General features: G+C 41.2%; 1 protein-coding gene across 2 annotated transcripts in view; it reads left to right on the top strand.

The window, feature by feature from the left end:
• Positions 1 to 17,275, top strand: part of ATF6 (activating transcription factor 6) — a 182,339-nt gene that overhangs the window by 52,616 nt on the left and 112,448 nt on the right. For both annotated transcript variants that reach the window (XM_069737202.1, XM_069737203.1), the window contains 3 exons: positions 3,771 to 3,897; positions 4,819 to 5,019; positions 5,977 to 6,191. In XM_069737202.1, coding sequence (XP_069593303.1) covers positions 3,771 to 3,897; positions 4,819 to 5,019; positions 5,977 to 6,191 — 543 coding nt within the window. The remainder of the gene's footprint in view (positions 1 to 3,770; positions 3,898 to 4,818; positions 5,020 to 5,976; positions 6,192 to 17,275) is intronic.

Here is a 17,275-nt window from a genome sequence, read left to right as displayed (position 1 = left end):
GTGTTAGGCAGCTGCTACAAAGTCAAATAAAATAATGGGATGCATAAAAGGAGGCATAGATGCTCATGAGGAGAACATAATTTCACCTCTATACAAGTCACTAGTTCGACCACACTTAAAATACTGTGTATAGTTCTGGTCTCCGGTGTATAAGAAAGAAATAGCTGAACTAGAGCGGGTGCAGAGAAGAGCGACCAAGGTTATTAGAGGACTGGGGGGTCTGCAATACCAAGATGGGTTACTATCCTGAAGAAAACCGGAAATTTTCTGCAAGAAATCCGCATTTTTTTTTTGCGTTTTTTTTCCCGGTTTTCTTAGCATTGTGCAAGCGTAATTAGCTTGCAGAATGCTAAAGTTTTCCAAGCGATCTGTAGCATCGCTTGGAAAACTGACTGACAGGTTGGTCACACTTGTCAAACATAGTGTTTGACAAGTGTGACCAACTTTTTACTATAGATGCTGCCTATGCAGCATCAATAGTAAAGGATAGACTGTTTAAAAATAATAAAATAAAATAAAAAAAATGGTTATACTCACCCGCAGACAGCCGATCTCCTCAGCGGCGTCCGTTCCTATAGATGTTGTGTGTGTGCAGGACCTTCCATGACGTCGCGGTCACGTGACCAATCACAAGACCGCAACGTCATCGCAGGTCCTTCACACAGAGCATCTATAGGAACGGAAGCGGCAGCGTGCACCGCTGAGAGGCAGGAAGACATCGAAGGTGAGTATATCACTGTTTTTTATTTTCATTCTTTTTTTTTTTTTAACCAATTATATGGTGCCCAGTCCGTGGAGGAAAGTCTCCTCTCCTCCACCCTGGGTACCAACCGCACATAATCTGCTTACTTCCCGCATGGTGTGCACAGCCCCATGCGGAAAGTAAGCAGATCAATGCATTCCTAGGTGTGCGGAGTCACCGCAATTCCGCAAATTTAATGAACATGTTGGTTTTTTTTCTGCGATGCGATTTTTTTCACGGAAAAAAAGGCAACATTTGCACAAGAAATGCGGAATACATTGTAAATAATAGGAGGCATATGTAAGCGTAATACTGTACGTGTGCACATGGCCTGAGAGCAGTGAAATTATGGAACTCTCTGCTGTATGATGTTGTAATGAGTGATTCATTACTAAGATGTAAGAGGGGACTGGATGCCTTTCTTGAAAAGTATAATGTTACAGGTTATATATACTAGTTTCATTGATAGGGTGTTGATCCAGGGAAGTAGTCTTGATTGTCGTATGTGGAGTCGCGAAGGAATGTTTTTCCCCAATGTGGAGCTTACTCTTTGCCACATGGGTTTTTTTTTCCTTCCTCTGGATCAACAGGTTAGGGCATGTTACAGTAGGTTAGGATATGGGTTGAACTAGATGGACTCAGTCTTCCTTCAACCTTAATAACTATGTTACTATGATATATCTATGGATAGTTGTAGATAGATATATGGATAGATATAGCTATAGATACATAGATATATCTATAAATATATCTATAGATGGATATATCCATAGTTATATTCATAGATATCCATCTATAGATATATCCATAGATCTATAATAGCATTTATTAATGAACAATATGTTTAATTTTGATAAAAAATGGGAAATAAAATGGCATGGGCTCCCGCGCAATTATCTGCACCAGAGTGGGAAAGTTGACGACCAGGGACCAATATTTGTAGCCTGGGAAGGGGGCAATACCCATGGCCCCTTCCCAGGCTATGAATATGAGCCTGCAACTATCTGCATAGCCTTTACTGGCTATTAAAATAGGGGGACCTCTAAAAAATGATGTTGGGTCCCCCTATATTTTATAGCCATAAAGGCTACGCAGATGGCTGCGGGCTGATATTCATAGCCTAGGAAGGGGCCATGGATATTATCTCTCCCCCGGCTACAAATGCCAGCTCCCAGCAGCTCCAGAAATAGCGCATCTGTAAGATGTGGCAATTCCAGCACTTGGCCTCTCTTCCCACTGCCCTGTAGCGGTGGCATTTGGGGTAATAAGGGGTTAATGTCACCTTGGTATTGTAAGGTGACATTAAGCCTGGTTAGTAATGGAGAGGCGTCAATAAGACTCCTATCCATTACTAATCCTATAGTAGTGAAAGAGTTAAAAAAAAAAAAAAACAGCCAGAAAAAAGAATTTAAATATTCTTAATTTCACCATACTTACAAGCCTGTCTAATTCCTGCGACGCCCTCGATTGCCTGCAAAAAATAAAATATAAACCAACCGTATACTACCTGTCCGCCGTAGTCCAATTAATAAGGAGTGTCCCACGACGATCTCCCCTATAGAACAGTGACATTGGGTGATGTCACCGCTCTATAGGGCCTCCAGTGACACACTGACAGGAGACAATGGCTCCTGCAGTGCATCACTGAAGAGGTTACTGTAGTTCATTGCTTCGCTCTCACTTTATGGCAATGTTGCGTGGGAATTTTCCCACACAACAGTGCCGCAAGTGAGAGTATGAACTATACTGTACTCACAGCGGCGGAGGGATACAGTGTGGAAGGATACCTTCCGTCATTGTATCGCCCGAGCCCCTGGAGAGCGGTCGCATCAGCTGATGTGGCAGCTCTCCACGGGAGATCGTTGTGGGACACTTGTTTTAATTGGATTACTGCGGATCAGGGACTATATTGTTGGTTTATTATTTTAATATTTTTTTACAGGTGATTAATGGCTTTGGGATCAAGGTGACTAGTGAGTATGTACTGTATATGTGTGTTTTTTTTTTTTTTTTTTTTTTTTTTTTAATTCAACACATTAGCCGGATGATGGGACTACTACTGTCCCATCATTAGCTAATGTCAATCACCGTCAATGTAGCAGGCATAACACACACACACACACACATATATACATACACACACTATACACTCACACAGTCACCGTCCACACACTTTCATCCTCCCGATAAGCAGCATTTCATCTGCAGCTAAACCACATTTCTTTTTTACATCTGCGGTTTTGCTGTGGATGTGCCTGACACACTGGAAGTCAATGAGTGCAGAAACGCTATAGATCCGCAAAAAGAATTGACATGCTGCGGATAATACACCGCAGCGTTTCCGCGCGGTATTTTCCGCAGCATGTGCACAGTGGATTTGATTTTCCATAGGTTAACATGCTACTGTAAAACGCATGGAAAACTGCTGCCGATCCGCAATGTGTGCGCATAGCCATATGATCTCGGGGCCTCAAGAGGGAGCAGGAGACTGAATCTCCACATGTGAAAAACAGACACAAAATGATCTTCCCACTGATGTCAGAGGAAAAAAAGTATAAAAATAGCGTACAAATTATGCTCCATGTATCGTGGATAAGAAGATGCAAACCTTATTTGAATATTTGTAAAATTTGTTGGTCCGTTCTGTAAACCACGTGTGCAAAAAAACAAACAAAAATGTGCCGGGTCAGGAAGAAGGGTAAATGGTCTGGTCTTGAAATAATGGCGTCCTATTGTCAGATCTTTTTACCACACACTGAATGCTGTAAAAACCCATTCTTAAGAAGAAAACAAACATGGAATTGCATCTCTTCATTTAACTTCAAATTGTTCTTTGTATTTTTCATTACATAATATAGGAAAATGTAATGGTAATATTCAAAGCTACAACTTGTCCTGCCAAAAACCCGCCTTCATACATACAGCTATGTCAGCGGGGAAAGAAGAAAAATTAAATCTCAAAATTAAAATTGCGTGTGTCCTTAAGGGGTTAAATATTGAGGTTTTGTTTTCAATCTATTCACAACAGGAAGCGATTGATATTTCCTCAAGTTCCCAAATGTCTCCGGTTTCATTATACTCAGAAGCATCGAGAAGTCCGAGATCCCCAGATCTTCCGGAAGAGAAGCCAAAAATGACACTACCACTTAGCACGGGTGTGTACTGTTACTTGTGGACATTATTGTACTTAGCAATAAGAAAAGTTTCCTTTTATAATTGCTTTTAAAGGGAACCTGCCAGCTGATTCGCACTGTCCAATCCCAGCCAGCTGATTCACGCTGTCCAACAGCCCCCCATCTCTGCTCATATTTCTATTTATTTTTTTCTAACCCCAACCCTAACTGCAAAGAATGGAAGGGAAAAAATTACTAATTTTTATCTAACTAAGGGGGGTGACAAAGGAGGATTTGATTTACTATTTTTTTTCTTTTGATCACTGTGATAGACCCTCATGTTGATCAAAAGGAACCAATAGGAAAAATTCCGTATGTTGTCTGGTACCAGCCAGCAGATCTCGGCAGGCGCACTGCGCGTTTTTTTTTTTTTTCCAGGAAAATGACGCAAATATCCAGGGCACAGCGGGGGGGCTCGGGGGACCCCATTTCTCTCTTCTCTAATATATTAGATCATTTCAGAGAAGAGAAAAATTAATTTTAAATCTTTTTTTTGTTTGTTTGTATTTTGATCGCTGTTATTTTGGTGAATAACAATCATGTGACTGAGGACCGTGGAATCCAGACCCCAGAGTTTTTTCCAACTCTATAGAGCGCTACACCCTTATTTCTCAGCGCCATTAAAAAGGAACTGAACAATAAAATACCCTTAACGGCCGCCATTAAAAGGTGTACCGGTGATGTTAAGAGGTTAAAGGGCTGCATTGCAAGTTCACATTTTCACTGGATGAAAGGCCATAGCCGTAGCCTGAAATCCTATTGTAGTCGTTCCTGTTATGTAATGGACCTGTTGTTTCTTCTTTTTCCCCTAATTCTTACTATGCAAAAGTATTTCTTTTCTTTTTCGGCATGCCATATTGAGCTTATATTTCATATTTTGTGTTCATTGTATCTTCATTGCAGCTAACTCTTCCAACAAATTGAGGAAACTTGCTCCAGTTGTGCCTAAGTTATCCATCCAACCAAAAATTATCTTTGTTCCGACCTCTGCAGACGTGCAGTCATCCTCAGGAATTACCTCTAAAACTGTTATTCTTCAGCCTCTTACCACATTGTTGCCAAAGCCACAGCCACTGATGACAATTCAGCCACCATCGCAGGCCGGTAAGAAAAGTTTAACATGGTGCAGCCATTGTGGGAGTCCAGTGCTGGGCTACAATGGATCTACGCTCCACCTCCAGCTCTGTACTGGGCTGGGGCAATGCACGGTTCACAGCTGATGAGTCTATAGCATAGGACATGGTGACAGCGCTGACTGTAGTCTCCTATGGGCTGGGGCTGCCGTCCTTGTGTCTGTCACGCTCTGACACCAGCAAATAAAAACAGTAGCCCCAGTGCATGAAGTAGTCCAAAACAATTAAAGCATTTAATTTTACAGTCCTAAGTAAATCGGTTATGCGATATGTTGTTTCTTGTGACATCTGGCACCCTAACAAAAGCAACAGATCCTTCAAAATGGAAAGTGGCAGAATCGGGGGAACGCATGGGATTTTTACAAGTATTTAACTAATCTGTTTGAGCAAGTGACAGGTCCTGTAAGTTGTGACCTGGGGCTCCCATGTTTCAGATATTCCTTGGCTCTTTGCCAAGGTACATGATTGGGTAAAGGTCTCTGATATTTGGAGGCCAAGTCCACACCCGGAACAGTTTGTCATATTTTCAAAACAAAACACTTCTTGAGCAATTCACAAATATAGAAAATTGGGCAAGTGAACATGTAGATTAAGAAGTTTAAGTTACAGCATTTTCCTAATTTATGTGATGTACAAAAGTACAGTAGACCTAAAGAAAAGTCATCAAGGTGTGTTTGAAAGGTAGAGATCTAGCATGTTCCTGACGTAGGACATAAGATTGCATTGTACGTGGCGTGACCCTGCATGGAGTAGGCTCAGAAGCTGAGCCCGCACTCTACCTGGTCTCTTGCAGCTCCAATCACGGCAGTTTAACCATGTCAACCAAATCATAGCAAATTCCATGTGCTAATGTAGGGGAAGCGGGTAAAGTCAATGACAGCTGACTGATCTATGGAGTTACATGGTGACTATTTCTATTTTACAACAGGTCAACAAGTTCTTCTAGCCCCTTCTGCTGTTGTACAACTTCCTGGCTCTGGGATAGGAACCCCCCAGCCTGTTCTCACTGTAAGTGGAGCGCCACAGCCTCTCTCAACACCATCTATAAACCTGCTGTCTCCCACCACAGCTCAGTACGTGAAAACTTCACCAGTCAAACCACTTTCGCCGACCTCCATCCAGACAACTGATTGTGGAGCTGATGTAAGTAGTGTTGAACGTGTTGTCTGTGTCGGATGTCAGTTCTTGCGTATTTCGGTTGTATGATTATTTTATGTTTTCCATTAGTAGGATGATGCAGTTGTTGGTCCTCTTTTGTGGGAAAATCAACAGAGATTGAACTGTCCAGAATTTATGCATAAAATATAACTCTTCATTGACTACATAATATAAATGAAAACAATTAAAAATCAAGGGGGTAGAAATTGTACAGAGACTATAGTAGTGTGTGTGTGTCAGTATTGGATTGCAACCAGAGTACACCTCATTCTACTTAATGTGCTTCTGATTGTGATCAGCAGAACCAAATTTTATTTAACGAAAGAAAGTATTATCTCACGTTGCGGATTTCCTGTGGATCCGCAGCATTTTTTACCCTGCAGAAACACTGCAGATCCGCAAGTGATTTACAATACAATGTAAATCAATGAGAAAAAAAACCGCTGTGTTAATGGTGCAGAAAATTCCATGTGGAAGCACTGTGGACTAAAAGAAGTAGCACGTCACTTCTTTTTTGCGGATCTGCAGCGTTTTTGTACCCATTCCATTATAGAAATCCGCAGGGGTAAAAATCGCAAGAAATCTGTGCAAATCTGCACAAAAACGCGACAAATCCGCACCTGCGTTTTCTGCCAAAAGATGCAGAATCCGCACAAAAAATTCCTGAGCCTAATCCGCAACGTGTGCAAGTAGCCTAAAAAACACCCTGCTGTGGTGTTCACAATTCTCTTGCAATTGGACAAGCTGGATGGCAAAACAAGGATGCCAAAGGATTTGAAAAGAAAAGTCTTGAGTGCGGAAAAGAAGGGCTCAATTCTGGCTTTACTAGCAGAAGGACACTGAGCGTCATGTTCCCTCCATCCATAACATTTCTAAGGTGGAAGTCCATTTCAACAAGGTCAATCTGCAGACATTGGGGACAACAAAGCTGCAGACCGGCATGGGGCGAAAACGACTCTCCACTGACCGGGATGACTGTCATCTTATTCGAATGTCACTCAGCAACCGCAGGATGACATCAAGTGACCTACAAAAGGAATGGCAAATGTCAGCTGGGGTGAAGTGCACGGCAAGAACAGTTTAGAACAGGCTCCTAGAGGCAGGGCTCAAGTCATGTAAGGGTATGTGCACACGATGCGGATCTGCAGCTGCGGGTCCACAGCAGTTTCCCATGAGTTTACATTACAATGTAAACTTATGGGAAACAAAAAGCGCTGTGCACATGCTGCGGAAGAAAGCGTGCGGAAACGCAGCGGTTTACATTCCGCATCATGTCCCTTCTTTCTGCGGATTCCACAGCGGTTTTACAGCTGCTCCTATAGAAAACCACAGTTTAATACCGCGGTAAATCCACGATAAATCTGCAGCAAAAACGCAGCGTTTTTGCCCTGCAGATTTATCAAATCCACTGCGGAAAAATCTGCAGTGGACCATTATACTTGTGCACATAGCCTAAAGTTAGAGAAAGCCTTTCATCAATGAGAAGCAGAGGAGAGCCAGGCTGAAGTTTGCCAAAGATCATAAGGATTGGACCATAGAGGACTGGAGTGAGGTAATCTTCTCTGATGAGTCTAATTTTCAGCTTTGCCCAACACCTGGTCATCTAATGGTTGGATGGAGACCTGGAGAGGCGTACAAGCCACAGTGTCTTGCACCCACTGTAAAGTTTGGTGGAGGAGCGGTGATGATCTGGAGATGCCTCAGCAAGGCTGGAATTGGGCAGGTTGTTCTTTGCAAAGCACATATGAATCAAGCCGCATACAAGGTTATCCTGGAAAAACAGTTGATTCCTACTACTCAGGCAATGTTCCCCAACTCTGAGGACTGTTTTTTTCCATCAGGACAATGCACCAATGTCACACAGGTATGTCAATCAAGGTGTGGATGAAGGACCACCACATCAATTCCCTGTCATGGCCAGCCCAATCTCCAGACCTGAACCCCATTGAAAACCTCTGGAATGTAATCAAGAGGATGATGGATAGTCACAAGCCATCAAACCAAGAAGAACTGCTTACATTTTTGCACCAGAAGTAGTGTGAAAGGCTGGTAGAAAGCATGCCAAGACACATGAAAGCTGTGATTAAAAATCATGGTTATTCCACAAAATATTGATTTCTGAACTCTTCCTGAGTTAAAACATTAGTATTAGTAGTTGTTTCTAAATGATTATGAACTTGTTTTCTTTGCATTATTTGAGGTCTGAAAGCAATGCATTTTTTTGTTATTTTGACCATTTCTTTATTTTTAATCAGATACATTTTTATTGAATATGACAAAATAAAACAAGTATTACAAATCACATTACTTTAAAAATTATCTGAGTGAAAAGTAAAGTATCCCACCCCTTAGAGACCGTATCAGAAGCAAACAGCATTCCTCACTTTAACACATTTTCAAATAACTTACAAACACATCCCATGACAACCACTTAGTGTCATATATCACTCCCACCGCCCTAGCTCCAATCAGTCCACGGTTGCCATATCTTGTGGAATATCTCCAGCTTATTTCACTTGGTATAAATGCTTTTTTCAAGTAGAATTATGTGATTTGTCTGTGCAATAAAGTCTCATCTAGTCGGAGGCTCCTCTCTAATCCAAAATTTAGCGATCAGCTTCCTTGCGATGAGTAACAATCCTTGCAATTACTATTTTGGTCATATTATCCCTTATTATTTCTTCCGTTATTTTGACTATTTCTAATTTTCGGAAAATAAATACAAAATCGATTACTTGGAAATTCGGAGACATGTTGTCAGATATTTATAGAATAAAAGAACAATTTACATTTTACTCAAAAATATATACTTATAAAGAGAAAAATCAGACAAACTCAACATTTTGCAGTGGTCTCTTAATTTTTGCAGGAGGTGTGTGTGTGTGGCTATAGATATAGAGAGAGCACCAGCACCACCTTGTGAACGATGATGAAAAAACGAGCATCATTAAACTGGAGTTCAGTAGAAGCTCTCGGTACTGACTCTTAATGTTATAGATAGCATTGAATTATAATCAGAATTGCATATAATAGTGCAAAAAATATGGCTAAAGTTGTTACGTCACTAGCTTACTGACAAAACTATATATGACTGTATATGTGAGTGAATTTCTGTATGATTCTGAAGAGGAAATCCACCGGTAAATACTAATGAATATAATTTATAATATAAAGTGATAATGAGCGTGCATAATTATACCATCATTAGCACTTTATATTATATTTATAATTTTACTCATTAGTACTTACCCGTGGATTTACTCTTCAGAACCATATAAAATTCACTCACATATACCAGAATATATTTTTCAGTAACCTAGTGACGTAACGACTTTAGCAGTATTTTTTGCATTATTATATGTAATTCTGATTATAATGATATCTATGTATAACACTAAGAGTTAGTACTGGGAGCTTCTACTGAACCAAACGGTTTGTAGGGGTATTCCCATCTCCAAAATCCTATCACAATATTTAGTAGGGATGATGATGAAGAAACTTGGAAATGGGAATACCCCATTTTAAAGTTGTGTTGTTTTCATCTTCGTCCACTAGGTGGAGTTGGTGATAGATATAGATATATATATAGATAGATAGATATATTCTATTTATTAGATCGTGGCCCGATTCTACCGTATCAGGTATTCTAGAATATGTATGTATGTATGTGTATAGCAGTCACATAGTATATAGGAGCCATGTAGTATATAGCAAATACTACGTGGCCTGTGCTATATACTATGTGGCTGCTATATACATACATACATATTGGAGAATACCCGATGCGTTAATACACGCCACGCAACATAATGGTGGCCACACAGTATATAGCTGCCACGCAGTATATAACACAGGGCATGCACTATATAACACTGGTCACGTAATATATAGCACAGCCCACGCAGTACATAACACTGGCCACGTAGTATATAGCAGCCACGCGGTATATAACACAGCCCACGTAATATATAACACTGCCCACGTAGTATATTGCAGTGTGGGCACATATCCCTGTTAAAAAAAATAATTAAAATAAAAAATAGTTATATACTCACCTGTTGGGATCCAGCGAAGCTCTAGCATTGCGCGCGCGGCTGCCACCATCTTCCGTTCCCAGGATGCATTGCAAAATTACCCAGATGACTTAGCGGTCTCGCCAGGGGGGGGCCAATAACCGTGGACCCTCTCCAGGCTATTAATATCTGCCCTCAGTCACTGGCTTTACTACTCTGGCGGAGAAAATTGCGCGGGAGCCCACGCCAATTTTTTCCGCCATTTAACCCTTTAATTTAGTAGATAGAACGGCCAAATTTTGCAGATACACACTACTGACAGTAGTGTGGAATCTGCAAAAAAAAATGGAGAGAAGACATGGTTTACTGTATGTAAACCAGGTCTCAGATCATGTCGGGTTTTAGGAAGGAGAAAGAAAAAGCCGGTAATTGAATTACCGGCTTTCAAGCTGTATAGCGCTGGAATAAATATTAATATATATACATATATGTGTCTCACTGACATATATATATATATATATATCTACCTATTCTATGTGTACACATTTATTCTACCTATTCTACTGTAAGCTGTCAGTGTGATTTTACTGTACACCGCACTGAATTACCGGCTTTTCTCTCTAACACCGCTGCGTATTTCTCGCAAGTCACACTGCTTGTCCGTGTGTAATCCGTATTTTTCACGCTTCCATAGACTTTCATTGGCGTATTTCTTGCGCAGTACGGTGAAAAACGCAGCATGCTGCGATTTTGTACGGCCGTAGAAAGCCGTATAATACTGATCAGTAAAATACGGCAGATAGGAGCAGGGGCATAGAGAATAATTGTGCCGTATTTTTTGCGAGTTTTACGGACGTAGTTTCTGCGCTCTTACGTCCGTAAAACTCGCAAGTGTGAAGCCGGCCTAATTGTTACCAATGTTCATCTTGGTTCAGGGAACATGCATGGCTTCCCTGGTCATTCCCTTAGACTTGAATGTCAAAATCTGAATAAAATTTGGAGTTTTTCCTCATACTGCTTACAAAGGTATAATAAAGTGATGTCTGGGTGTGTGAGCTGTATTACTCTTAGGTCAGAATAATGTCTTTTTCAATATAAATATTATCTAATCCATGTTTTAATTATTTAGGTAATGATCATTGGAAAAATAAAACGTGAGCTGATGTCTGACTTGCTAATACTTGTCACCACAGCGGATGCATGCCGCGTGCAGCGGTTACAACATGCCGCGTGCAGCGGTTACAACATGCCGCGTGCAGCGGATACAACATGCCGCGTGCAGCGGATACAACATGCCGCGTGCAGCGGATACAACATGCCGCGTGCAGCGGATACAACATGCCGCGTGCAGCGCATACAACATGCCGCGTGCAGCGGATACAACATGCCGCGTGCAGCGCATACAACATGCCGCGTGCAGCGCATACAACATGCCGCGTGCAGCGGATACAACATGCCGCGTGCAGCGGATACAACATGCCGCGTGCAGCGGATACAACATGCCGCGTGCAGCGGATACAACATGCCGCGTGCAGCGGATACAACATGCCGCGTGCAGCGCATACAACATGCCGCGTGCAGCGGATACAACATGCCGCGTGCAGCGGATACAACATGCCGCGTGCAGCGGATACAACATGCCGCGTGCAGCGGATACAACATGCCGCGTGCAGCGCATACAACATGCCGCGTGCAGCGCATACAACATGCCGCGTGCAGCGCATACAACATGCCGCGTGCAGCGGATACAACATGCCGCGTGCAGCGCATACAACATGCCGCGTGCAGCGGATGGCCGCGCTGTCATTGCGCCTGCATTGGTAAACTCTGGAGACGTGTAGTGAGCGCAGTGTTACAGGGAGGGGCACGGTTTGTGGGGGGTTTCTGTTAGAATGCTGATTATGCACTAAATTTTATCTGTCACCAGGTTTTTGTGAACTATGGTAATCTGAGAGCAACAATGAAGGGAAAGACCTTGAATGCAGCGATGTAACCCTTACTGGGCTGCTGCTGTTTTTCTTCTAAAATCACTGTTTTGTCAGCAGTAGATTCTCACTAGAGGACTAGTAACGTTCCTGCCGTGTAGTCCTCCTTATTCATGAGCTCTGTATAACCCCGTCCCCACTACTGGCAGCTCTCTGTACACTGTGCGCAGTCTTGATGCTGCCAATCAGAGATGTGGGTGGGGTTATACAGAGCTCAGCATTCAGAGCCCTGCAGCAAGGAAAACTCTGATTTTTATCAAAACTACAGCAAGCAGCCCACTAAGTGATACATCACTGAAATCTGGGACTCTTTCCCTATATCATGCTGCCCTCTCATGGTGTAGCAAAAACCTGGTGATCAATTACCTTGTAGAGTTTTGTAATAAACATATATTCCAACATATTTTAGTTCAGAAATCATCCCTTCACCTGGGCCATTTTTCATTTTCATTTTTCTTCCCTTCTTCCAAGAACCATAACTCGCCCCCCGGTAGTATTTTTTGCGGGAAAAGTAATTTTTGTTATTATTTATTTATATAGCACCATTGATTCCATGGTGCTGTACATGAGGAGGGGTTGCATACAAATTACAGATATCACTTACAGTAAGCAAACTAACAATGACAGACTAGGGGTATGTGCACACGTTGCGGATTCTCTGCGGATCCGCAGCATTTTTTGAGGTGCAGAAACGCAGCAGATCCGCAATTGATTTACAGTACAATGTAAATCAATGAGAAAAAAAAAATGTTGTGCACACTTTGCGGAAACGCTGCGGTTTAAAAGTAGCATGTCGCTTCTTTTTTGTGAATCCGCAGCGTTTTTGTACCCATTCCATTATAGAAAACCGCAGGGGTAAAAAACGCAGCAAATACACAAGAAAACCGCAGCAAAAAAGCACAAAAACCGCTTTGGAACTGCACAAAATGCGACAAATCCGCAGGTGCGTTTTCTGCCAGGAGAGGCAGAATCCACACCAGAAATCCCTAAGCCTAATCCGTAACGTGTGCACAGAGCCTAAACAGAGGGGTGAGGACCCTGCCCTTGCGGGCTTACATTCTTCGAGTTGTCATTTTGAATAACCCCATTTATTTTATCTTGTGATGCAATTGAAAGTAGGAAAAAATTACAAGTGCATTGAAATTGGGGGGGAAAAAGTGAAATTTAAAAAAAAATTATTTTTATTTTTTTTTCAATTTACCATATTCACTCTATGGTAGAACTGACCTGGAAATATGATTCCCCGGGTCCGTACGAGTACAAATATGCATAGTGTTTTTTTGTAATAGAAAGAGAAAAAATTAATTAGCAAAAAATATTGTCCCAATTTTCCGAGACCCATGACATTTTCTTTTATCGGGTTATGGTGCTATATGAAGGCTTATTTTTGCACCTTGAGCTGACATTTTTACTGAGTAGATTCCGTGTTTTCATTGCCTTTTATTAGAATGTTCGAGAATTACTGAGTGCAGCACCAATACGGGATCAGCCAACAACACGCCAAAAGCAGAAGAAGTGATAAAAAGAGATAGATATTTGGAGTAACCAAATAGAATACTATATAAATTTAGCAATCCAAATAAATAATATACAATGATTTAAAAACCTTTACAAAGCAAAAACTGTTATAGAATATGATCCTCGGGATGTGTCTGTGTTGGGTCTGACATGTCCAGTGTCTACTACAGGTTATTCCACAATAAGCTTAGAATATCTGAAAAAGTCCAATGATATTTAATAGACAAACGTACGGCTATATTTCTATATCATGGTAAGGTGCTAGACACATAGTAGAGGGCATACTTCAAAAGGTAGCCAAGATGATCATAGACAAAAGCTTGTATCACCATATGATAATGGATCTTTCAAACTACTAGATAATTAATGGCACCGCATAATCTATAGAAAAATGATAATCCAAAGCTAGTGTATGATGACACAACTATATCTAATGAAAGAGATGTGATAACAAGCAATAGCATATCACTTGAATCCAATTACCGTATATCATCTTTCTTAAAATAATGTTTTGAAATAATTTATGGCATATTGATAACAGGCAATATAATATCATATAAACATGGAGTATCCAAATATCCGTATGCTGTAGATCAATAATTTCAAAACTTGGAGTACAAAGCTATATGGCTGTGAACAAAAAGGATTCATGTCCACTCCTAATTTTGCCTAACATACGGAACAGTAGAACCTGTGTATAAAATGGACCATTGATTTTGGTGTGGCTTCATCAGGGGTAAGGGTGTGCTCAGGTTGTATTTTAACATAAAGAAGAACACAATAATTACCACATGTGAGAGCAGGAAGCCAGTACTGGAGCAGGGTTCGTCATCAGGAAGTGTATACTGCGTAACCTCGCAATCTTGTGACCAATCAGAAATCGTGTCATCTTCTATGTCGTCAAACACCTGCGTTCTACCATATATCAAATCAGGAGACATGTAAGGTATGTTTGTGAATTACATCAGTATTTGCTGCGGATTGGACGCTGTGTACAGCCGCAGTGTCCAGATCTTACAACATAGTGGAGGGGATTTTATGAAATCCCGTCTCCACGATGTGCACATGGCCACATCCGATGGCCCTGCGTATCCGGACATGCGGCACGTCATTCTAGACCGCAGCATGTCTATTTATCTTGCAGAGTCGCTCCGTCTCAGCAAGATAAATAACCCACATATGGGAAACTCAGTGCGAACTAACCCCTGAGCCCAAAGAAGAGAACCAAAGGATACCAATAAAATATCTTAGTTTATTACTAAAAATTTAAAAAGAACAGGTATGAGCCACTCAAATACTACCAGATCTGCCAAATACATGAGATAAGAATTATTCATTCAGCAGTGCCCTGACCGGGCATACATCGTAAATCATACTCATATACAGGCACAAATCCTAGAACATATATAACCTCGCAGCTGTAACACGTGGATTTGTTAGGGCAGTAAATCAGATGGTATCAGGTAATTCCGTACTCCCCTGTTGCCCCGACGCGCGTTTCGCCCTTGGCTTCTTCCGGGGGCGCCCCTGGTAGTATTTGAGTGGCTCATAGCATTTGCTAACCCTAATAAGCATTAGATTCTCCTCTTCTGCTGTGTTTTGTGGCATATATTCATGTAATATGATTAAGGGTGTTATTCTGGAAATTCTTACCTTGTTGCTTGGTATCCTTAACATAATTTTCTCTTGATCAGGTATCCGGTGGATCACATTCTATAGGAGTTTCTTTGTCTTTTAAATGTTTTTAACCTCTTAACGGCCTCAGATACGCATTAAAAAGGTGGCTGTTAAATGGCCTTAGTCCCTCATTGCTGTTCTTAAAATGGCGATTGGGAATAAAGATAGGACACCCCCTTTCCCCCAACCCCCTTTCCCAAGTGTCACAAACTCTCTGGAGTCTCGGCTACCCCCGAAAGCTGAAATACTGGAGAACACTATCAGGGCCAGTTTTTTTTCCAGACCCTATCACAGTGATCAAAAAACAATAATTAGTGTGTCATCCCTTTAATCAGATTACAGTTTTCTTTTTTTTATTTTATAACTTTTATTTCTTTCATTCTTTGCCGTTGGGGTTAGGGTTTTTTCAAAAGAAAAAAAAGTCACTGCAAATGTTGCTCACAAGTGCTCACTACTCAAGTTTACATCAGAGCCCCTCGAGCACCCGCTATACCTGGTGCATACAGGAGCACCGCTAAGCAAATTCAAGTGGCGAGCACTTATGTACAACACAAATAATGACATATTCTCTCCTCTCTACCAGTCTGTCATCGTAAATTTGTATACTGTTAACGATACCTATAACCCTGTATGTAACCCCTTTCTCATGTACAGCACCATGGAATTAATGGTGCTATATAAATAAATAATAATAATAATAATAATAATAATATTCAATATGACGTGAAGTATAGCGTGGCACTACCGTGAGGTGCTCAAGTAGGTTACCAATGTGCAGTAAAATAAAAACCTTGGCACTCAACTTAGTATGTCATTGCAAATGGATTTACATTGCAAAAATATAAAATCCTTTTGTATAGACTGCAAAAATAATAAAAAATCCTTTTGCAATGACATAATATTCAATATGACATCCTAAAATTATCAAATTCTGTGTAATACCTCTTGGCTTAAAAAAAACTTCTACTGTACCCCTGAATATAATCCATGAGGGGTATAGTTTCCAAAAATGGGTTTCCACTATTCAGGCACATCAGGAGCTCTTCAAACACGACATGGTGTTCAGTATCGATTTCAGCCATTTTTGCATTCAAGTCAAACTGTGCTGCTTGTCTTCCGAGCGCTGCTGTGTGTCCAAGCAATAGTTTTCCCCCACATATGGGGCATCTGCATACTCAGGAGAAATTGCACAACAACTTTTTTTGGTCCTTTTTTTCTCCTGTTATCCTTGTGCAAGTAAACAATTTTGGGCAAAAGCAAAGTTCCACATAATCTTTCATTCCTGTGACTCGTCTGAAGAGTTAATTAACTTGAATGTTGTTTTGAGTACCTTGAGGGGTGTATATTTTAGAATGGTGTAACCTTTTTGGTTATTTTCTGTCATATAGGCCCCTCAAAGTCACTTCAAATGTAATGTGGTCCTTAAAAATGGTTTTGTAAATTTGGGTGGAAAATTAAATCGTTGGTCAATGTTTAACCCTGCTAACTTCCTAACAAAAATAAAATTCTTTCAAATTGTGCCAATGTTAAGTAGACATGTGGGAAATGTCGTTTACATTTTTATGGTTTTAACGGGAATCTGTCACCCCATTTTATGTAGATAAGCCCCCCGATGTAACCTGAAAGGTAAGAAAAACAAGTTAGATTATACTCGCCCAGGGGCGGTCCGTTCCGATGGGCGTCCAGGTCCAGCGCCTCCCATCTTCATGCGATGACGTCCTCTTCTTTGCTTCCTGTCACGGCTCCGGCGCAGGCGTACTTTATCTGTCCTGTTGAGGGCAGAGCAAAGTACTGCAGTGCGCAGGCACTGGGCTTCTTTGACCTTTCCCGGCACCTGCGCACTGCAGTACTTTGCTCGGCCCTCAACAGGACAGAC

Source organism: Ranitomeya imitator, chromosome 8 (genome assembly GCF_032444005.1).
Source record: "Ranitomeya imitator isolate aRanImi1 chromosome 8, aRanImi1.pri, whole genome shotgun sequence".
NCBI classification, from domain to species: Eukaryota; Metazoa; Chordata; class Amphibia; order Anura; family Dendrobatidae; genus Ranitomeya; species Ranitomeya imitator.
The sequence above is the reverse complement of the archived record's forward strand: the minus strand, read 5'-3'. Positions and strand labels throughout refer to the sequence as shown.